At 40.3% G+C, this 23945-nt stretch overlaps 2 protein-coding genes across 3 annotated transcripts in view; one reads left to right on the top strand and one right to left on the bottom strand.

The window, feature by feature from the left end:
- The window catches only part of LOC123242816 (ventricular zone-expressed PH domain-containing protein homolog 1-like), a 110071-nt gene that overhangs the window by 20802 nt on the left and 65324 nt on the right, over window positions 1-23945 (top strand). For both annotated transcript variants that reach the window (XM_044670916.1, XM_044670917.1), the window contains exon 3: window positions 3175-3349. In XM_044670916.1, the coding sequence (XP_044526851.1) occupies window positions 3175-3349 (175 nt within the window). The remainder of the gene's footprint in view (window positions 1-3174; window positions 3350-23945) is intronic.
- Window positions 14324-22498, bottom strand: PTX3 (pentraxin 3). Its single transcript, XM_044670918.1, has 3 exons — window positions 22205-22498; window positions 21000-21359; window positions 14324-15068 (listed from the first exon to the last, which is right to left on the bottom strand). Exons 1-3 carry the CDS (start codon window positions 22335-22337, stop codon window positions 14458-14460), a joined length of 1104 nt encoding a protein of 367 aa, XP_044526853.1. The 5' UTR covers window positions 22338-22498; the 3' UTR covers window positions 14324-14457.

Below are 23945 nucleotides of genomic sequence, written 5' to 3'. Positions count from 1 at the left end.
ATAGGTATTGTTTGAGGCTCTAAGATTCAAAGAAAAGAGGGGGACAGAATTTTATATAAAAATAAAAACAGCCTCTACTCTTAAGGAGTTTACAGTCTAATGGAAAGATCACATGCAAAGAACTATAGCTAAATGAGATATAGACAGGATAAATTGTAGATAATTACAGAAGGAAGGCAGCATTAAAGGAGATCTTTTAAATAATAGATGAATTTTGTTCTGACAACACAATAGACACTTTCCAACAAATACCCAAATAAGAAGGAGAAGCACCATGATATGGGGATGAGGCCCTGAACTTGGAATCAAGAGAATCTGGGTTCAGAATCTGCCTCAGACATTTCTCACTCTTCCTGTGAGCAGTCGCTTCAAATCCCACTCATGGGGGGAAGGTGGAATTCATGCCTAGTCAAGATGCTCCCCTCAACCTTCCTGCCAATTCCCTCTTCTTTACCTTTCTTGGTCAGATACTCAACTCTCATCCATACTTTGTGTCAGAAAGAGCCCAGAATCCCTTTCACCTCAAGACCAACAGTCCACATCCCAATGGGTATGGGCTGCTTCTGTGGGCCAGACACTCAGATGCATCCTAGTCTTTGCCTATAGTCTTATAGTTGTGCCCTTACTAACCTGTAGCTGAATTTTTCTATAGGTGGTTTGTTCCCTAATTAGATGATGAATACCTTGAGAGCAGGATTCTGTCTTATTTTTTATTTGTAGCCTTGTACATGTTAAGTGATTAAGAATTTAAGATTTATAGTTGTATGACCTTAGGCAAGTCATTTAACTTCTCAGTTTTCTCATTTGCAAAATGGCAGTGAGGTTGGAACTGATGATCTCTAAGATTCCTTATATATTAAAATTTTTTTGATAAATTAGATAGGAAATTATCTGCAAGACAAATTATATTCACAGGATCTCCATAAAAGTACACATTAGCCACAAAAAAAGAAAGTAGTTGCTTAAAAAATGTTTGTTGAATTGAATTAACCAAAATGGGTGCTCAGAAGGGAGCAACAATAAAAGGGAAGACTTACGTCTATTTTCAGTTATTTAATAAGCATCACTAACATTTTAGAAAAGGGGTGAAATAAAATCTAAAGTATTAATGAAAGTTATCCTTACTTCATATTTTTCTTTTTATTATTATTGTGACTATTATAATAAATTCAACTTTTACAATTAATACTAATGGATAAGTAAATCTACAAAGAAGTACTAAATTAAAATTCTTTACATTTGGATGCCACAAGAATCAATATGACATATTAGCCTGAGAGCTAGGATTAGGATCAGGATGATGGCCACAAATCTGCTTCCTACAGCATAGAGCCATGTTGGCAAACTTATGGAATGCGTGCTGGAGGGGGCCGCTCCCTTACCCCTCTCCACGGGTGCCTGAGGATATTTCTCACAACACCCACCCCTCTGCCCAGCAGCCCAATGGGAACGCATCCTCCCTCCCCCGTCTGGGATAAAGCTGGGGCTCACGTGCAGCATGAAGGTTGCAGTTTGGGCACTTGGTCTCTAAAAGGTTCACCATCACTGGCAGAGAGTAACCTCAGGGTAGTTACTTAATTTCTCTACACATGAATCTCTTGAAGACTATAAGGTATAAGTAAGTTCCCAAAATGAATTTGTGGAAGCAATGGCCATGCTAGGAGTTCAACCACATATATGAATGAAGTCATAGTTCTATGGCAAAAAACAAAACTATTATGATGAAAAAGAAAAAACCCAATAACCTTCCCACAAAATGAAAATTAATTTGCTGAGGGACTATGAAAGAACTCAGACTCCCTACTTATTAAGGAACAATTTTGATTTTGTTTCTTTCTCTGACACTCTTTTGCCATTTTATTTTCTGAAGTGGGACTTTATGATAACTGCCCTAAAAGATTAGACTTTGCAAATAACATGGATGACTGTCCCCTCTTTTTATGTGCTTGTTTCTCGAGCTTTATATTCCAGATCTGAGATTTGGGGAAAATATCTAGCTTAATTGGTCTTACTTCAAAATTCTTCTTAAAGTGGAATAGCAATGGTCCATGCACATAGACTTCAATAGGAGGGGAATTCTCACCACTCCATTCAGCTTCCCAGATTAGTGCTGTCACCCAGAACCAGATAACTCAGATAATAGATAACTAAGATAACAGACCTGATAACTAAGGGCAACGGAATTTAGAGAGCCTTTGTACTCCTCCAGAAATGACTGATCTTGGACTCTCATTAGTAAGAATAAAAAAGATTTAAAGCATAAAGTTACCAGATATCTTGTGTTGTTAATAACATCCATCTGTGAGCAGTTGTGGTAACCAATTCATGCACTCACACAGCTGAAATTATCTCAATTACTTTTATTTTATTTCTACATCATGAATTACCAAGTTGATTTGAGGACTTCATGCTCCTCACTGAAATGGGCAGACCCAGCCCTTTCTCATCATTCCTGTCCTGTGCCTTTCTGGCAATACTTTTCATAGGACTAGTATCTTGTTTACCAGCCATTTTATAGTTACTTAAATTCGTAAGTGCTTTCAGCTTTAAATTGACTAAGTGGAGTGATTTTCACCTGGAATGAGGAGATCTCCTTCTGGAGAGGAATTGCCCATTCTGGGCAAATCTGAGAAACAAAAAGTCTTAGGCTTGGATTCAGGGACATCAGAAGACCTCTGTTCCACTCCTATTCTGCCACTTGACATTTTATGAACTTGGGCAAAACGCTTCCCATGCTGGGTCTCATTGTCTTCTCTGGATGATGAAGGGGATGGGCTTTAAGGTAAAATGTAGAATGCCCCTTTGGGTCCTGCTGGTCCCCTCAGTTGTTCATGTTTTTTCATCTATTTCCTGTTAGGTCCTGTTACTTTTTTTTTTTTTAACCCTTGCCTTCCATCTTAGATTAAATATCATGTATTGGTTCCAAGGCAGAGGAGTGGTAAGGGCTAGGTGGTGGGGGTTAAGTGACTTGCCCAGGGTCACACAGCTAGGAAGTGTCTAAGACCACATTTGAATGCTGGACCTCTTATCTCTCAGCCTGGCTCTCTATTCACTGAATCACTTAGCCACCCCTACTCCCATTACTTCTAATTATAATACTTATAGTATTGTCAAAGAACAACTTTTTGAAGGGTCCTTTGCCTGCTCATCTGTCACATGCTTGTATTTCCTCAGAATTACAATCGACTTCCTGTGATGGCATTAGCAGTCCCTGTGGCAGTAAAATTCCTCCAGAGAGGTAACAAAGAACTCTGCAGAAATATGTCCAGTTACTTGTCCCTGGCAGCAATCGCCAATGCGGACCTCCTGGCTGAGCACACAGATGCAATAATGAAGAGCATCCTTCAAGGTACCGTGGGAATCCTGAACCCCAGATCATCTTCTTTGGCTATTTTTCAGTAATTGAGTTCTCTGTGCTTAAAAATAATCTGGTTTTGATGAGCAAGAATTTCATAAAGAGAAGCTTTTTTATGTAGATTAAATTTTATCTGAAGAGCAACATAAGGGAGTAGAAAGAAGGCCTCTTTGGCAGTCAGGAACAGCTAGGTTCACATCGTGACATGGACACAGAAGTTGGGTTTGAGACAGCTATCGGGGGCACAGTGGAGATAGCCTTAAACCTAGAGTCAGGAAGAGTTGAGTTCAAATCTACCCTCAGATACTTACTCTCTGTGTGACCCTGGGCAAGTCGCCTAAACTATGCCTGCCTCAGTTTCTTCATCAGTAAAACGGAGATCATAATAATACCTGAAAAAAAAAGAAAAAAATAATAACACCTGCCTCTCAGGATTGCTGTGAAGATCAAACAAAATGGCATTTCTAAAGTGTTTTACAAACTTTAAAGTACGCTGTAAATTCTGTCTAATGATAATGATGATGTTTATAAGGATGGGTAGGAATTTGCCTTTTAGTTCTCTTAGACAACTCCAGGCTGTAAATTACTAAAATATGTTAGCAAAGGGCTCCTTTTCCTCTTAAAGATATTTTAGCAATACCAAGAAGTGATCAGAACTGATAAAATCACAGACTTAGACCCCTCCACACAACGTGTCAATTGTTCTATGTATTCTTGAAGTTTTATTGAATAAACATTTAATGTCCAAAGGAAGGGAAGGATCTTATAGACTTGGAGAATCCAAATATGCCACGGAGAAGTGATTCACTCATCTTCAATTTTAGCATGTTTTTGATCCCGAGTTACCCTTTCCTAAAATTCTGACTCACACTTTCCTAAATACTTAATGCTAGTGCTTTCCCTGAGGTTATCTCTACTTTATCCTGCATCTAGCTTGTATGAAAATAGCTATTTTCATGTTTTCTGCCCCATTAGATAGTGAGCTCCTCTAGAGGAGCGAATGGTTTTTGTCTTTCTCTGTGCCCTAAGTCATCCCACTGTCAGGCACGTAGTAGGTGCTTTATAAATGATCGTCGACTGACTGACTTCCATTTGAATTTAATTCATTATATTTCTGTTCACTGGCTTTGTCATTAAAAAGGTGAGGCAGCGTGTACAGGGTCAAGTAGGCTTGGGTTTGAATCCTGCCTCTCTATGACCATGGGAAAGTCACTTTACCTTTCCTGTCTTTAATTTCTTCATATATAAAGTGGGGAAACTGAAATTCCCACTTCACAGAACTATTGCAAAGATTCTAGTGAGATGTGTATTAGGTACTTTGCAAGCTAAGCAGTGATCCAATGGAAAATTCCTGGAGTCTAAGGACTTGGTTTTCAATCCTGGCTCTGAGACTTGTTATCCAGGTAAGCTGGGGCAAATCCCTACTCCTCCCCAGGTCTCAGTTTCCCTGTCTGTAAGATGAGACTGTAAACTCAACGCTCTCTAGGACATGTAGCTCTAAGTACTTTAGAGTGCTCATTAACTGTCACTCCTTGTTAAAGTCTCCCAGCTGAATGAGAAATCAGAAGAAAAAAGTTGTCTGTCTTTGTCGGTAAGCCAAGCTTCTAGATGTGATTCAGGAAGTGGAGTCTAGTGGAGAGAAGACTTGACAGAGAGGTGACTCGAGGAGACATCACCGGACCTAAATGAAAATCTTTCCTCTGCTATCTTTGGGCAAACAACTTCACATGTCGACGTCTTGTATCACACATCATTTCATTTTATACTTAAGTCTGTCTTCCTTAGCTCTCTACTAGACTGAGCTCTATGAGGACAAGGACCTCCCTTTTCTCACCTTTGTATCTCCCCTGGTTTCTAGCATACCATTCTGCACATAGTAGGAGCTTAATAAATGCTTTTTAAAAAAGCGAATATCACAGAAATACTTGCGGCCACTCAAATACATGTGGAGAGTGACCTTGATTTCTCTTGAGCTAAGACTCTCCACCCTTTGAGGCCAGCAACCATGCCTTAGACTGCTTTTGAATTTCCCCGTAGTGTCTAGCACAGTTTAAGGTCACGTAGTAGGTATTTCCACCATAGCTTCTTGTTGAATGAGTGTAGTAAATTGAGTTGAACTTAAGAAGCATTTTTTAAATACTAAGACTGGTCATGTGGAAAGGGCAAAGGATAATGCTCTGGTGTTCCACCAATACACCCTCAGTGGCAGGAGAAAGCAAGGAAGGGCTCTAAGATCTTTTTTTTTTTTTTTTAACATTTGTTAATATTTTTTTTAAAAGTTAACATGGTTACATAATTCATGCTCTTACTTTCCCCTTAAACTGCCCCCCAATACCCCCCCCATGGCTGATGCGTATTTCCACTGGTTTTAACATGTGTCACTGATCAAGACCTATTTCCGAATTGTTGATAGTTGCATTGGTGTGGTAGTTTCGAGTCTACATCCCCAATCATGTCCTCCTCAACCCATGTGTTCAAGCAGTTGTTTTTCTTCTGTGTTTCTACTCCTATATTTCTTCCTCTGAATGTGGGTAGTGTCTTTTCCATAAATCCTTCAGAATTGTCCTGGATCATTGCATTGCTGCTGGTACAGAAGTCCATTACATTCAATTTTACCATAGTGTATCCGTCTCTGTGTACAACGTTCTCCTGGCTCTGCTCCTTTCACTCTGCATCACTTCCTGGAGGTCTTTCCAGTTCACATGGAATTCCTCCAGTTCTTTATTCCTTTGAGCACAATAGTATTTCATCACCAGCATATACCACAATGTGTTCAGCCATTCCCCAACGGAAGGGCATAGCCTCATTTTCCAGTTTTTTGCCAACACAAAAAGTGCAGCTATAAATATTTTCATACAAGTCTGTTTATCTATGATCTGTTTGGGGTACAAACCCAGCAATGCTATGGCTGGATCAAAGGGCAGGCATTCTTTTATAGCCCTTTGAAGGGCTCTAAGATCTTGATTACTACCCATGAGTGGTGGAGAGAACTGGGACAAGAATCACACAGGAGAGGCAGGTATGACTGGGATGCATTCTGAATCATGGGAAGGAACATTCTACATTTATGAGTTCAGAGATCCACTTGGAGTGTGGAATGTTTGAATACTGTGAGCCAGGATCTGGGTACATAAAGACAAAAATGTCACCACCTCTGCCCAAGTAAATGTGGAATTTACTTCCACATCGAAATAAATAAAATGGAAAGAATAATCAGTCCAATAAAAGGCACTTTTTAGGAGAGCAGGCTCTGAGGAGTTTTTCTGATCTATATTCTTTCCCATATGGGCTGTGATCTTCTTGTATTTTCCATGAGAGAGGCAATATAGGATGGTGGAAAGAGAGCTGGCCTTGGAGTATGGAAGGTCTGATTTAAAATCCTACCTCTGTCAGTTAAAGAGGTTCCCTGATAATGCTTGTTGTTCATCCTTTGTTTTCTAAGAGGACCAATGATAATGCTTATTGGCTGATGGACTGACTGGCTGATTGACTACATGTGAAAAGGAAATCAGACCACTGGAATCCCTCAAACCAATAAATCACAGAGTGGAACTCCTCATAAAAAGTATTTTAATTTTAGTCATTGTTAACGATGTTTTTTAAGACCATCAGACCCTTTGGAATTTGTATCGATGCTGCAAATGGTTTTTAATGGTCATAAATTGTTCCCCAAACTTTGCCACGGCCCACCTAACCAGGTAATGATTAGCACATCTGTTAGCAAAAGGAATAATTTTTGCATATGAACTGCCCTAAAAGTTTGTTATTCTAAGGGCTTGATTGATATGCCATACCATGAAATAACTGGCCTATGTGGGAACTAAGAGCCCATAATCTCCCCAAAAGAGTGCTGGGAGGCACATGATAGAAAAATATCTCTACATATAAGGCAAGGCAAATGGGGCAATGGATAAAGCACTGGGCCTGGAATCAGGAAGCCTCATCTTCCTGAGTTCAAATTCAGCCTTAGACACTTACTAGCTGTGTGACCCTAGGCGAGTCATTTAACCCCGTTTGCCCCTGTTCTGCTGTAAAATGAGCTGGAGAACAAAATTGCAAACCACTTTAGTATCTTTGTCAAGAAAACCCAAAATGGGGTCATGAAAGAGTCTGAAATGATTTAACAACAATAAATATCTGGGTGAGGCATGGGGAATCCTTTGGTGAAATTCTTTTTAGGATCTTGAAGCAAAAAGGCATGTAGGGCAGCTGGGTAGCTCAGTGGATTGAGAGTCAGGCCTAGAGATGGGAGGTCCTAGGTTCAAATCCGGCCTCAGCCACTTCCCAGCTGTGTGACCCTGGGCAAGTCACTTGACCCCCATTGCCCACCCTTACCACTCTTCCACCTATGAGACAATACACCGGAAGTACCAGGGTTAAAAAAAACAAAACAAAACAAAACAAAAAAAGGCATGTAACTGTGAAGTACCTCAAGAATAGCTCTATGATGCCCTCTTTCAGGTGACCAGAGGAAAGACTGCACTCTGAAGCTCTAAGTATCCAAAATCTTTTCTGACTTATCAGCACTGACAGACAAATGTATATACCTAGTTCTGTGTGATAAATTTAGCTCCTTTCTTTTGCTATATGAGACAAAATTCTAAACCACTGAGGGAATCTCACCAATTTTAGTACTGAGAAATATTTCTCTATTAAAATAGTCCATTAATTCATTGTCCAAAGAAGAATCAAAAGCTTAATTTAGGGGGCAGCTGGGTGGCTCAGTGGATGGAGAACCAGGCCTAGGGATGGGAGGTCCTAGGTTCAAATCTGGCCTCAGACACTTCCCAGCTGTGTGATCCTGGGCAAGTCACTTGACCCCCATTGCCTAGCCCTTACCACTCTTCTGCCTTGGAACCAATGCACAGTATTGATTTTAAGATAGAAGAGAAGGTTTAAAAAAAAAAAGAAAGAAGCTTAATTCATCTTAGAAAAGGTGCTGTTAAATAATGAAGCAGGTAGCTAAGTAAATAATTTCAGTTCCTAAAATATTCAGCCAAAAGTAAAATTAGAAAATTAGAGAAGGCAGAGTGGGAGAGTGGGAAAAGCAACAATTTGGAGTCAATGGATCTGGGTTCAAACAGCTTTACCCATTATTCCCATCATAGCCTTGAGCAAGTTGTTCACTCTCCTTGGGATTCAGTCACATCATCTGCAAAATGAAGATGTATTGGAAGGCTTCTAGGGTCCCTTCTCACTTTAAAGCTCTGATTGTGTTATTATTCCAACATACCAAAGTAAAAAATGGCTCAAAACTTCATCCTGACAAACAGAAACTAGTTTTGAGATAGCCAGCCAGGCTCCACCAAGCACTGGACAGTTCCTGAAGCCTGTTCAGAGTTGCACCAGCTTTATTAGACCAGCAGATGTTGCTATAAAGTAGAACAAGGAGCTTTGGAAAGAATTCAGGCTTCCCCTGCATGCTTGTCAAAGGGACTGGCTGTTTTACCCATTTAAGCTAATAAATGTCTTTGGAACTGATCTATTCATGTGCATTCGATAGGCTGTTAGCTAGACACACTTTATTCATGACAGGCTTTTGCTCTGCATCTTTGTTTTTGTCCATGAAGAAAGATGCTTTAATGTGCAGGTAACAGCCATGGCGGAAAATCTCTGTTATAAAAATTAAACCATTGAGTTCATTGCATTTGATTGGTTTGTAATTGCTATGGCCAATTAGACTGATAAGTTTTCCTAATATTAAAATTCATCTCAAAGAACAGAAGGTTAAGAATATCAAGGGAATTAATGGGAGTGAGGAAGATATGAAGGAGGGTGGTGTAGTTATACTGCATCTCAATCTGTATTATCAAAATAATCTGGTACTGCCTAAGAAATAGAGCAGTGAAGCAATGGAGTAGATTAAGCACCAACAAGCAGTAGTAAATGACTAGAGTAACCTATTGGGAGATAAACCCAAAGATCCAAACTTTTGAAAGAACTACTCTTCAACAAAAATCTACTGGAAAAACTGGAAAGCAGTATGGCAGAAACTAGACCTAGACCAACATCTCATGCCATATACCAAGACAAAGAGGTCACTGCATTCAGGCATACGTGCGTGAAGGAAGGTATAAGGCTGTTATTTTAATCAACCAAATCTTTAACCCCAAGAAGTGTTGAAAATGGGTAAAAGAGAACGATGGAAGCATTTAGTCATCAGACCTCCCAGTCATTTTTTTCAAATAGCATTTAATGACAAATGAGTGGAAATAAGATATACTTATCCTGTTCATTTTAAAGCTTACTGCTAACATCCAGTTCCTTAAGAAAGCAGCATAGTTTAGTAAGGAAAAAAAAATAGTCATATGTCATGAAATGATTGAGCCTTAGGCAATATTGAAGAGAGCAATATCAAAGAAACCTGGGAAGACTTACTTATATGAATTGATGCAGAAGGATGTGAGCAGAACCAGGAGAACACTGTATATACGACGATAGCAACATTGTAAAGACAAAATAACTCTGAAAAGCTTAAGAACTTTCATGCAAGTGGTGACCAGCCATCATTTGAGTGGCTTGATGATGAAACCCACCTTCCTATTAGACGAGGATTAACTCAGGATAGAGTCTGTCATATAATCTGGACATGGGCAATATGGGAATATTTTTCTTTATGCTTGATTATGCAATTTGTTTCAAAGATTTTGGATTTCTTTTTTCATTTGTTGGGAGGAAGAGAAAATAAATGATTACTCATTGAAAATATATTTATTTTCTAAAATAGACTCCCTAGAATTTAAATACCAGGATTCAAGTCCCTGCTCTCAGTTATCACTTGGTCAATTGGGTTTTCTGAGCCTCTATTTCTTCATCTGTAATGTGAGGCAAATAATACTTCTACTCCCTTTATAGTTGTTTTTTTTTTAAACCAGACTTGTGATTTCACAAATGTGGAAAGCTTCATCTACTTAATCGGGTTAATGTGTTCTTTCCAACTTAGAAATTAGACAATGATCTGGGGGCAATGAAAGGTTAGGCAACTTTTACAGGATCATACAGACAGTATGTGACACAGGTGAGATTGAACTGAGATCTTCCAAATGTCAAGGCTATTTTCTCCATTCACTGTGTCTTGTCTTTTACTCACTTGAGTATTTAATAAGATTTTAACATTTAAATACAAATATGTATACACATGACACAAGTATCTATCTATTTCATAATCCATTTGAATTTTGATTTCTTTACTATTACTTGAGACATATCTCTATACATTCAATCATATGCTATCTAGGCTTTTTAGAATAATGCACAAAATATCTTGGTGTTGAGAAGACTTGGGTTCATATCCCATCCCTGACACTTTCTAACTAGATGAACCTGAAGAAGTCTCTTAATGTCTATGCGCCCCAGGCAACTCCCAAGATGGGGTTGAAATCCGCTCTGCAATTGATGGGGACAGTTCTCACACCCAGCATTCCGGGCATTGATTAAATCATAAATCCTTCTTCCGTGCAGCATATTAGATAGAGCATTGCACATGGAGTTAGGAAGACCTGAGTTAAAATCCAGCCTCAAACACTAGCTTTGTGATCCTGTCCAAGTCATTTCAATCCCTGTTTATTTCAGTTTCCTCAACTGTAAAATCAGGATAATAGCAACATACCTATTCACAGGGTTGTGGGGATCAAATGAGATATTTGTAAAGCACTTAGCACTAGTAAGTGATTTATAAATGTTTACACCCTTTCCTCCCTTTCTCTCCATTTAATCTCTTGAGTAAATATATCTATTTATGTACACATTTTATTTACAAATCACTTTACTTTTAACTTTACTTAAACAAATGCAAATGTATATGTGAGAATGCTTATCCAGAGTCCATTGAATAAGTCCAATTCATCCCAAGATGGATTCAAGCCCTTTTGCTAGAAATAGAACTTATTTTCCCTTCTGCCCACTGGTCATAGTCATTATGCCTGGTGAAGAGACGGAATTTTGACAGAAGAAATGTGTTTGCAATGAGATGCAATGGAATGCGGTGAAGCAGTGATGGGCAGGAGAGATTCTGAGAAATTCCATCTCTTCACTGGATCCATGCAACCATTATTCAAACAGAAATCTGAGTTCCATTTTATAGTTGGGAGTGACTTCAACACAGAAATACAGTATGGATGCAAAGTTTTCCTACAGACTTGACCAAGTGTCCCTTGCTCTGACTCTAGGTGTCTCACAAGTGAAATGATCCCTTATCTGAGTCATGTAGTCATGCTCTAAGTGTCTCGATGTGTCCTGATGACTGCTTAGAAGCACCATGCCCATGTGTTCCCTGAGCCTCCTGGGATAAAGATGGAGTGTAGGCAAGGCTATGTCAAAGTGTGGCCACCTACCAGCTGGGATTCTGCCATTACTCTAGATTACTCTTCAGAACATGGCTCCTTGGACTGCCTTGTTTGCCAGCAGCTTCCTAGAATACACAAAGAGTCTGAGGGAAGAAAACCTCCTGCCACGAATGGTAAGGGAGGGTGGCTCTCCCGCTAGTGGGCTACATGGTCAATAGGAGTCAGCGGTGTAAAATAGCGGCCAAACTCATTTGCCTGCAGTGAGAAAGGCAGAGAGTCTGGGATGGGAAGAGTATTACAACCATCATGCTCTGTTCTGATCATACCAGATCTGCAGTGTTGTGTTTGATTTGAGTAAGGGCATTAATAAGCTCGAGAATATCCAGAGGAGGGGGGACAGGATGGAGAGGAACCTCATACTCATGCCACACAAGCCATGGAAGGAATTCAGGTTGTCAAACCTGGGGAAGACTTAAGGGAAGAGGATGAATTGTCTTCTAGTATTTGAAAAGCTACAGGGATATCCATTGATTTGGTTTGCTCTCAGAGGGCAGAGATAGAAACACTGGGCAGAAATTACATTGGAAGACTTGGTTTGGTTTAAGGAAACACTACTTACTAGAGCTGCCCATACATAGAATGGGCTTCCTCAGATCATTTGATCATAGTTCGTGTTTCCAAAGTTGGAAAGCTGCACAAAGAGGGGTAAAGAAAGGGACAGCCAAGTAGTTTGTCTTTCTCTTTAGAATACAAGATCCTTTTGAGCAGAAATTATTTCATTTATTGAATTGAGTGTAAAGGGCCATCTTTACCTTAGTATTTGTTTTCTCTGAGCTTAGCATAGTAAGCACTCAATAAACCCTTTTCTATTAATTTTTCATTCATCTATTTTAGTGATGGGAATTATTAGAATTGCTTTTTATGGTTCCTACATTCCTCCATTGACAAGTCTAAGTTAATACCTGAGGGTTATGCATTTTGTGATACTTTGCCCTAGTGATCACAGGAAGAAGAAATGTACAATTATGTCCACATTCTACAGCATAGCAAGTGTAGAAATGGAGGATTTAGAGCAAGACTGGAGTTTAGAGGTTATGTAGTCCAGGGATGTCAATTATATGACCAACAAACTATACCCATAAGAGTATAGTCAGAACCAGATTAATGTAATATAATTAAAAAGGGGTAGTGAGTTGACTCAGCGGAAAGAGAACCAGGTCTGGAGGTAGGAGGTTCTGGGTTCAGATCTGGCCTCAGATGCTTCCTAACTATATGACCCTAGGCAAGTCACTTAACTCCAGTTGCTTAATCCTTAACACTTTTCTGCCTTATAGCCAATACTGGTTTTAAGAGAGAAGGTAAGGGTTTTTTATTTTAAAATTTCAATTTCAAGTTGAAATTGAAATTTAAAAATTGAAATGAAAGAATTAAAAATTTTAATAATTAAGACATTTAACAAAATCAATAAAAAATAAAACAAAACACAGATTTCTGAGTCAGTATGCATCTCCCAGAGATCCTTATATACAGAGTAGTGGTGCCTATTTCTTTTGGAATTGGGCATTGATCTGGTCCATTCCCCTCATATTACTGATAAGGAAAAAGTGACATGCCCAAGACTGTGATATACACAGATTGACCATAAATTTATAACTGCCAAGGTACCTAGAGATAATCTGACACACTCCCTCTAAAGTTGTAGGGAAGCAAAGGGACTTATTCAGGGTCACACAATAAGTGAATGGAACAGCCAGAGATCTGTCCCTGTCTTCTGACTCCAAACCTAGAACTTCTACTCTTGCCTCTTATTTCTTACTTAATGGAAAATTGGATATTAAAACAAGTATATTACATCCTTTGGCAAATAGCAAATGTGAATATTAAGGGGGTAATTTACAATCTAAAAATCCTTTACTTTTGCTGAAAGACCAAAGTTTGAGTTGGCTTCCATAGATAATATAAAATCTCACAATTAGAAATGACAAGTTAGGGAGCAGCTGGGCAGCTCAGTGGATGGAGAGCCAGACCTAAAGATGGGAAGTTCTAGGTTCTTATCTGGCCTCAGACACGTCCTACCTGTGTGACCCTGGGCAAGTCACTTAACCCCCATTGCCTACCCCTTACCACTCTTCTGCCTTGGAACCAATACATGGTATTGATTCTAAGATGGTAAGTAAGGGTTTTAACAAAAAGAAATGACAAGTAGATTCCTTTTTTAAATTTTACATTAGAAATTTACAAAAATAGTTTTAATAAAATTATTACAAAATCAATTTACAATATAACTTATACAGCCATCTCCTCAAAATACAACATTGGATTATAACAATTAAACTACATTTGTTTTTGTTAAGTCACATCATAGTATAAATAATGCTTCATCATATTTTTACGAGTGTACATACCAATAATGATGAATAATAAACAGCACATGTTATTCTTATGACTCTTTCAATAAAAAAAAAATTCATATCTGGCCAAAATAAAGCCACCCATAGGAAAACAGAGAACATAGTTTTGTTTGCTTTTTTCTGTTGAGTAAAAACCAGTCCTATTTAATTATGCTTGAGTTTACAGTATTCAATTTGAAAGCACCAAGTAAAAACACACACACACACGCACACACACACACACACACACACACACACTTCTCCATCTTCTTATTCTCTATTTTGCCAAGATAGTGGCTTAATCAAGGGCAAACTCCACAACCCCCCAGCCTCAGTTTTCCCCTCTATTGGTCTCAGGCTTCCATCATGCACTGAGGTTGAATGTGAGAGTATCCTTCTTTGGCTTCTGATGGGGATGTTTTGAAACTTAGATATACTGAGCTCCTCCATGTGGCTGAATCTCTGTAACTCCCCACCCAACAACATTGCCCCTGATATGACAGGAATCTTCTCCTCTTGTTTGTCTGATCTCATCACTGCTGAGAACTCTGTCCCAGAGGTTAAAGCCAGTGAGCCTTCCAGAGAAAGCCAATGTTTCATCAAAGCCCCCACCCACGCAGCAGCCATTCTTTTCTTGGCCAATTTGCAGAATCCCACCCTCTGGGATGATGTGACCAGTGGCCATCCCAGATCCAGTGGCTGCCAGTTCTCCATTGACCCACAGGGATGTGACCCCTTCCTCTGAGTTCCATGTGCCACACAGATAGGTCCATGTTCCCAGGGGAACCACGGAGTTAGCAACAAGCTTGTTCTGGTCTCCACCAACCACAAGCACGGTGGACCAAGAATTGAGGTAGAGCTGGATTTCATAGGGATTCCTCTTTGTGCCGTAGGAAAACAACACAGTTTTATTTAACACATCAGTTGCTCTGACCCAGATGCAGGTAGTGAAGGACCGAAGCTTCATTTCAGCCATTGGGTGAACGCTGCCGAAGATTTTCTTTGAACGCATGGGGAATAAAAGTGCTGTTTCGCAACCTGTAACAGAAGTAGGATAGAAGACAGACTCATGAGCAGCCATTTCAATTCATTTAGATTATGTCCTGGAAGTGGAGAGGGAGTCACAATCAGAGATTTTAATTATCACATGTGAAAAAGTTGTGCCAAGGCTTAGATTCTGTCCCTGCTCTGCTTGAGAACTTTTGGTTCTATCCTCTAAAACATTTAAAACCATTCCTAATCTACCTCTAGTCAAGTTTTCTAGTTTCCCTTCACCCTACTGCTTTTCCCACACTCTAGCTTTCAGGCAAATTGGGGTGCCTGCTCTTCCAAACTTGGCATGTCATCTACCATCCCTAGAACCTTGAAAGGTTGCTCCCTTTGCCTGGATACCCTCCTACCTGGCTCTTGAGACCTTTAAGACTCCTTTGAGGCTCAGCTCATATGTCACTTCCCAGAAGAAGCTTTTCTTTGATCTTCCTTGATGGTTAGTGCCCTGATTGTGTGTATATTTATGGCCCCAGTTCAACACAGGTCCCTGAAGTGTAGAGATTGCCTACAAAGGAGATTGCCCACTGCCCCAGTGCAGGTCCTCATTTGCCTCTCATTTGGACAATTGTCTTAGCTTCACTCTTCATGTCTTCACTCCAGTCTATCCTCCACTCATTTGTCAACATGATTTTTTAACCCCCCCAAACCAAATTTCAGTAGCCCTCTAATACCTCCAGGATCAAATATAAAATGCTGAGTTTCAGCATTTAATGCTCTTCTCAACCTGGCCCCTTCCCACCTCCCCAGACTTCTACTTCAATCCCTTCGATTTATTCCTCTGATCCAGCTACACGGTCCTTCTTATTGTTTTTGGTCACTCTCCATCTTTAGATTCTGTTTTTTTTTTAATTAAATTAAAATGTTTTATTATTTTATTTTTTTAAATATTTTTCCATGTTTACATGATTCATTTTATTTCCCTCCCCTCTTCCCTCTCCCACTCCTAGAGCCAATAAGTAATTCCACTGGGTTGTACAAATGTAGATTCTGAGCTTTTTCACTGGCTCTGACCTTTATGCCCAGGATGCTCTCCCTCCTTGCCTCTGCTTTCTGACTTCCTTCAAGTCTAAGCTCAAATCTCATCTTCTTCTGGAGATCTTTCCTGGTCAGCTCCACTGCTAGTGCCTTTCCTCTTTAAACTCATTCTATTTCCTCTGTATGCATCTTTAAAAAAAAAAAATATATATATATATCCTTACCTTCCATCTTAGAATGAGTACTATGTATTGGTTCTAATGTAGATGAACAGTAAAGGCTGAACAATGAGAGGTTAAGTGACTTGCTCAGATCACACAGCCAGGAAGTGTGAGGCCAGATTTGAACCCAGGACCTCTCATCTCCAGACCTGTCTCTCTATCCACTGAGCTGCCTCACAGCTTCCTCCTCTGCCTATATTTTGAATGTACTGCCTCTTTTGTTAGAGTAGAAGCTCTTTGAATGCAAAAATAATTCCATCTGCCTTTCTTTATAACACCAGCATTTAGCACAATGTCTGGCACAACCAAAACTTGTTGACTTGACTTAACCTAGGATTCAAATTACTCCCCATGCATTTAAAGTAGGATTCAATCTGTACTCAATTTTCTAGGAGCGCCTGTGCCATGTAAAGCGATATGTTCTTCCTAATGGGTCTCCCACTGGGAGAACAGAGTGACCCAGAAAGTGATTCTAAAGGTCATCATAATATGACAGGTTGAGAGTTGAAAGGGATGATGGAGGTCAGCTCATCAGCCCTTTTTATATTATAAATCAGAATCAGAGACAGAGTTTGGTGAATTGACTTGACCATGGTCACTGAAGTAGTAAGAATCAAAGTCAGAATTTGAACCCAGGACTCTCTGTCTAGATGTGGCTCTCAATCCATTGAGCCACTAGCTGCCCCCTCGATCCATTTTGTAAAAAAAAAATCCTTACCTTCTATCTTAAAATTGATAATAAGTATCAATTCTAAGGCAGAGGAGTGGTAAGGGCTAGGCAATTAGGATTAAATTATTTTCCCAGAGTAATATAGCTAGGAAGTGTCTGTGTTCATGTTTGAACCCAAAACCTTTTGTCTCCAGGCCTGGTGCTCCATCTACTGTGCTCCTCTTAATCCATTTTTGATGAGACACTGATTTTTTAAAAATTTGCTTTATCACACAACTTCTCCAAAAAACTTACTATAGATTAAGGAAAAAAAAAACATTTTGGACACGATACACATGCTTTAGGTAAATCACAGCATCTCAGGGAGTGAGAACTAAGTGGCACAGAGGGAATTGGAGTCAGGAAGACCTCAGTTCAAACCCTTCCAGAGACATTTACTAAATGTGTCAGCCTAGGCAAGTCACTTAAATTCTTCCATCTTCCATTTCCTCCTGTGTAAAATAGGACTGATTAATAATATCACCTCCTTCATGGAGCTATGGTGAGGCTGAAATGAGATTGTCTATGTAGAACGTTTCACCAGTCTTAAGATGCCACAGAAATGTTAGCTCTTATTCTTGTCAGTGTTGGAAGAAACCATCTATTTCATCCCAGCCAGGCTAGAACAAGAATCTTCTCTATGACCCATCTAATCACTCATTATCCAGCCTTTGCTTACCTGCAAAGGGAGAGGATTATCTCCTGAGCCAGCTCAGTCTACTTTGAGATGACTAATTACTAGGGAAAGTGTTTTCCCCACTTAAATGAAGCTTATGTCAAGGCCATTGTGAAACCTAGCAAATCTTCTTTTAAAATGTAGCAGCGTTCTTATTAACTGGTTACTTAATTAATAGATTTTTCTGGTTCTTTTATTCAAAGCCAGAGTAAATGAAAACCAGCTCTTCAGAAGTCTAATAACAGAATGATTAGGAAGTCCAGTAAGAGCTGGGCTGGCTGTGGACCAAGATGTAAGAAATCAAAACCAGTTGCTAAAAATGTTATTGTGAGCAGTGAGGAGAAGATTCTTAAAGCACTAACAAGCAGGACACTGAGGCACTTTTGAAAATGAAAGCAAACTTGGCTTCATTTTTCTAACTGTACTTATTGATTTTAAAGGTCAGAAGTGCATGTGTTTAGGCAATGGAATCCAGGACACATAGAATCACAAGACCTAGAAAAGGAAGGGGCCCTGAAGATCATCTTGTTCTAGCTTCTCATTTTACAAATGAGGTAACTGAGACCTAAAGAGATTAAGAGCTTTTTATTCAAAGCCACATAACTAGTTAGGACAGTGCCTTGACTAGAAACCAGACCTCCTTACTACCAGCCTAGTCCCCTCTTCAATCAGTGTATAAAAATCAAAATCCAGAATGACGGGTAGTTCTCCAGATATTATATAGAGTATTTTCTAACACTAAAACTAAAAATATAGAGTATTTTCTGACACTAAAACTAAGATAATTTTGTTCTCTCTATAATATCCTGGTTAGAAATATTATTCCATTAAGAAATCTGTCTTTGTATAAATTCTCCAGATATTATATAAAGTATTTTCTAACACTAAAACTAAGATAATTTTGTTCTCTCTATAATATCCTGGTTAGAAATATTATTCCATTAAGAAATCTGTCTTTTTAAATTTTCCAGATATTATATAAATTATTTTCTAACACTAAAACTAAGATAAGTTTGTTCTCTCTATAATATCCTGGTTAGAAATATTTTTCCATTAAGGAATCTGTCTTCATACCCATCTGTTTTCATAACCATTTGCTTTTAATTTCTCTTTAATTTCACATCACATGAAGGAAAGAGCATGATGTATTGGACAGAGGCCTGACCTTGGCAATGGAAGACTTGGGTTCAAACATCATCTCTTATTACTAGCTATGTGATTATTGGCAAGTCACCAAACTTCTGTGAGCCTCAGTTTCTTTATCTGTAGAATGTGAATAATACCATCTCTATGGATAGTATCTATCCACAGGGTTTGGGGAAGTTCAAATGGGATAATATATGTAAAGCATTTTGGAAACTAAAATTCTAGAAATATCCCAGGGAAATTTCCATCTTATTAATACTGGCAAATATTATTACTGATGTCCTATTTCCTTCCCCTGTGCTACTATTAAACATTTCTCATTGTATGGTTCAAGCCAATTTTTTTGCCATTATAGGATATCTTTATTATATACTACCCAAGCAGATTGAAGAAATACTGGCAGAAATCTTCAAGGTGTGATGGAGACTCATGGTTCCATATTAACAATTTAATTATAAAATAAAATCACAATCTTGCTTGGATTTTCCTGCCTTCACTGGTCTAAATGGCTATCTGGTAGGGAAAAATTTCACTGAGTAAGAGGGATGGACAGAGGAATCTACTTGGATTAGGACAACTCTTAAAAACTAGGCAGATAAAGGGCTTCTACTATTTCCTGCTCATCAGGATAAAACAGGAGCATAGATTTAAAGCTAATATAACCCCTTTCTTTTACAATCAAATAAACTCTGGCTGGCAAGAGATTAAGTGACATGCCCAAGGTGAAAAAAATAAAGTAAGTAGAATGTAAACTCCTTGAGGGTAGGAACCATGTCATTTCTTTGTATTCCCTGTTATTAGCTCAATGTCAGAGTGGATCCAGGATTTGAATGTAAATCCTCTGCCTGCAAAGCCAGTACCGTTTTCCTATTTGTGATGTCCTATTTAGTCTTTTGGAATGTGAAGCAATGTTGCATATTTGGCATCTAAAATAGCAGGGGAACACCTGGAAAAGTTACATTTCCCTTAAAGTCTTCTGTTACATAGATACAGGAGTGCCCTGGAGCAATGGCAAACTGACCTACAAGAGCTGATTGTTAAATTTTCAGTGTGAGCATTTATATCTCAGAAATTGGCAACCACTATAGATTAGGACATAAATTAGAATTTTGTTGATTATCTAAACTTAAGATGATGATGGTGAAAATGTCTATAATACAGATTCAACATAAAAAATGTGCAGGATGTATATATTCCCCCTGTCCCGATCTGGTCATTAAACAGATCTAGTTTCATCTTGTTCACCAGAGTATAGGATTTTGGTGAATCGTGACCCACACAAAGAATGATTTTATAAATCAAAATAATTCCCACTTGTTGTCTTTTTAAAATTGGCTTTAGAGACAGCTAGATGGCTCAGTGGATAGAGAGGCAGGCCTGGAGATGAGAGGTTCTGGCTTCAAGTCTTACCTCTGGTGCTATGTCAGTCTTCTGCCTCTCACCTACTCTCCCTCTACTCTCTCTACTCTCTCTCTCTCTCTCTCTCTCTCTCTCTGTGTGTGTGTGTGTGTGTGTGTGTGTGTGTTTCAATTCTGGTCAGCAAACTCCTTTGAGAGGCAGTTTAATATACAGAAGAAACCTGGATTTGGAGTTGGAGGACCCAAGTTCAAATCTCATACCTACCATTTAGTAATATCTGTATCTACTTGGGCAAGTTACCTAACTTCTCCAGGTGCCGGTCGTCCCTAAATCCCATAGCCCTAAAAGGTGGGACTGGATAGTCTCTAAACTCCCAGTTAGTAGACTCTATCTAGATCTTGGATCTTATGACGAATCATAACGCACTGATATTGCCTCGTAATCCATTATCCCATTTGACCCTCCCAAATCATCCCCGGGAAGTTACTATTTACCCGGGGTACGGATAAGTTTACTAACACTCACTGGACCTTAGTTCTCTGCTCTGTCCATCAAGGGGCTCCATGCAAAAAAGGAGGCGGCCCCCTGAGGTCCCCGCCAGCCTTAGATCTATGAGCCGGGGGTTCTAGAACCAATAGCAAGACTCTCAAAGAACTCTTTCTTCAAGAAAAACAAAATGATGGCTTGTGTCCCGGGCTGGGGCAGAGCCCAAGTAAAAGGCTCCAAGCCTCTCTCTGGCTGTGGCTTTACCCAAGCACCAATGGGAAGCCCAGAGCCTCTGCAATCAGCTGATTGGGTGGAGGGAGGGAAGAGGAGGTGGGACTCTCTTTTACCTGCAGGCAGCGAGCGCTGTCCAGTCCACCTCCTCAGGGCCCGCAGCTCCTCCAGCACAGGCAGCAGCAGGGAGCTCGCTGTAGCTTCGGGCGCCCTCTGCCAGGCGCTCTCCAGCTTGGCCAGCCGGTGTGTCAGGCCCCGGCTGGCCAGCAGCAGTTCGTCCAGCATCTTGGCCAGCCGGATGGGCTCTGGGGCCGAGGCGCACGTGCGGGCCACGTCCGAGCGCAGGCCCTGCAGCTCTGCGGCCAACATGCCCTCCGTTGCCTGCAGCAGCCTGTTCTCTCGCATCTGGGAGTTCTCCAGCATAATGAAGAGCCGGTCCCATGCAGTGCGCTCCTGGCGACAGTCACACGCCGAGCCTGGATGAAGTACAAGAGACTGGGGTCAGGGGTCCTCCTGTGCATCCACAGGGTCAAGAAATCGGGGAGGAGCCCCCCCCCTCCCCCCGACCCCTCTCCTCCCTCTCCTCAGCAGCCCATTCTGCTGGGCCCAAAGCCGGCTGCCCTCCTGAGAGATGCTGGTAAAGGCTAGCTGCAGAATGCTTCTAATAGTCACCCTTCCCAAGTCCCTTCCAGAGACCGGCAGAAAAGTAGCTCCTAGAAATCCGCAGAGGGCACGCAAGCCCCATGGGCTCTTCCTGGTGCGCAGGAACTTCATTATTGCTATAGTAAATCACTTTTTCTTGGGGAAGGGAGGGAGGACTATAGACCAATCTGCAATTTATTCAGTGTGAGGAATGGGGCCCCCCGACTGGAAACCCCACAACTTTTCTGTATCTTAGGGTCTTAGCCAGCTGCCTGTGGGATCACGTGTCAGAGGGCAGAACTCAAACCCTGGTCTTGGAGTCATAGGACCACAGCTTTTGCATTAAAAGGTTCCTTAGGGGCACCTAGTACAATCTCCTCATTTTACAGATAGAACATGAAAGTTAAATGACTTGCCCACAGTCTCACAGGTAAGTAAGTGCCAAAGGAGCAATTTGAACAGTCTTCCTGACTCCCAGCCCCATTGCCTCTCTGACCACTTCAACTCCCCCCTCCCTTTTTTGTACATATATTTAGTTACTTTTTCAAGCTCTCTTTGCTCTAAGGAGCTTTTTTACCCCCCAAGGAAAGTCCTTGAAATATCTTATCCCGGCTCTGGTACCTACAGAGCAGGCTTTGAATAGTTGAGGGTAGCAGAGAAACAGTTAACAGGCACTTACTTTCGTCAGTGGGATGCATTCCATTCTCTATTTCATTATTCAAATTCAAGTACATGAGCTCATAGTCATCGCTGTCCTCTGCCCACAAAGAAGAGCAGAGGATGTAAAACAGAATTACTTGGAGGTGTTGCATTTCTCCAGGAGAGAAGGAGAAAGTACTTTGCCGGATTTCTGCCGGAGCCTGCTGGGAGGGAGCTTGCCTGGAACAGAAAAGAGAATGAGAGTGGGAGGCTGGGGAACCTCTTAATAAACGTTTGAGGTTGCCTGAAAGTGAATGAATGAGGAATGCTGGTGGCACCGGGCTGGGGGCTGGAATAAGAATGCCTCTGATTATTGGAGGAAGGGAGGAGAAGGAGGGGGAGATGGGCTAGCAGAGGCGGGGAAGTTAGGCAACACCAAACCCCCAAGGTTTGCTCTGTGGTCAGGTTAATTGAGGGAGGGGAAAGAAGGGGGGCGCTGAGGGCATGGGTAAGTCTGTTCTTGCGAGACTTGCCCCTGGAGATTTAGATGTTGTAATGCGAATTGGTAACCCTGATGGAAGAAAGCTGCTGATGAGGTAGGAGTAGAAATACATCAGAATGAGAAGGAAAAACAGAAAAGAAAGATAATGGGCAGGGCAAGAGTATAGGTGGAGGAGAGAGGGGTGTGGAAGTAGTTTTTCCACAGTCCTTTCAGTCCTCAATCTTTTTAGTTTTGTTTTTACTCTTCATTCCCTGTCGCCCTGATTTTACAAGCCTCAGTTGCCCAGAGTTTTAGATGAAATTCCAATATAAAACAAAGGTAAAATCCAGTGCATAGAAATGCCCGATCTATTAGGAACTTATCCTGTGTTCATTCCAGCTATAGTTTAATCATATTTCCCAATACTCTTGCTAGGATATGTTTTGAAAGTTCTAAACAAAAATTTGAGAGCTCGGAATGGGGAGGGCAAGGATAGGGGAGACCTGGAAGAGAACAATATACAAATCATAGAGATGTTTGTTTTCTTCTCTCAATAATAAATTTCTAAGAAAAAAAAGGCTCTAAGGAAACTAGTTTACTCTATTGGGCTTGGAGAACAGGATCATATTTCAAGAGTGAATTTAGGTTGTGACTACTTGTGATTTCTGTGCTGAAGTGTGTTTATGAGTTTGTAGCTCAAATTGGCTCTCACTTTTATGGTTTCTTTTCTTATCTTTTTGGTCTACAGTTCAACTGAAAAGTGAACAAATGTCCTCCCTCCATATACACATTAAATTTCTAGCATTAGATAAAAGTCTTTTTAGAATTACATATGAGTTTTATGCCTTAAATTATAGCTCCCTTAAAATTGGCATTTTGAGCAGCTGGATAGTATGTCTTTGACTAACCCAGAGTGACTCTTTATTATAGCTTTGAATATTCTTCATCTTTATTTCTGGAAGAGGTCATGGAATTCAAAGCAAGGGTTTATTCTTTCTGGACTGGTGACCAGTCACCAGAAGGTACTGTTGCCTGGTGCTCACCATTGGGCCATTCATTTATTTTCAAGATCTCTTGGCAATTTTTTTAAATTTTTTTTAACATTTATTAATATACATTTTTAACATGGTTACCTGATTCATGCTCCTCCTATCCCCTTCACCCCCACCCCCCCGCACTCCCCCCACCCATGGCTGATGTGCCTTTCCACTAGTTTTGTCATGTGCCCTTGATCAAGACCAATTTCCAAATTGTTGGTAGTTGCATTGGTGTGGTAGTTTCGAGTCCACACCCTCAATCA

Source organism: Gracilinanus agilis, chromosome 3, assembly GCF_016433145.1.
Source record: "Gracilinanus agilis isolate LMUSP501 chromosome 3, AgileGrace, whole genome shotgun sequence".
Classification (NCBI taxonomy): Eukaryota; Metazoa; Chordata; class Mammalia; order Didelphimorphia; family Didelphidae; genus Gracilinanus; species Gracilinanus agilis.
The sequence above is the reverse complement of the archived record's forward strand: the minus strand, read 5'-3'. Positions and strand labels throughout refer to the sequence as shown.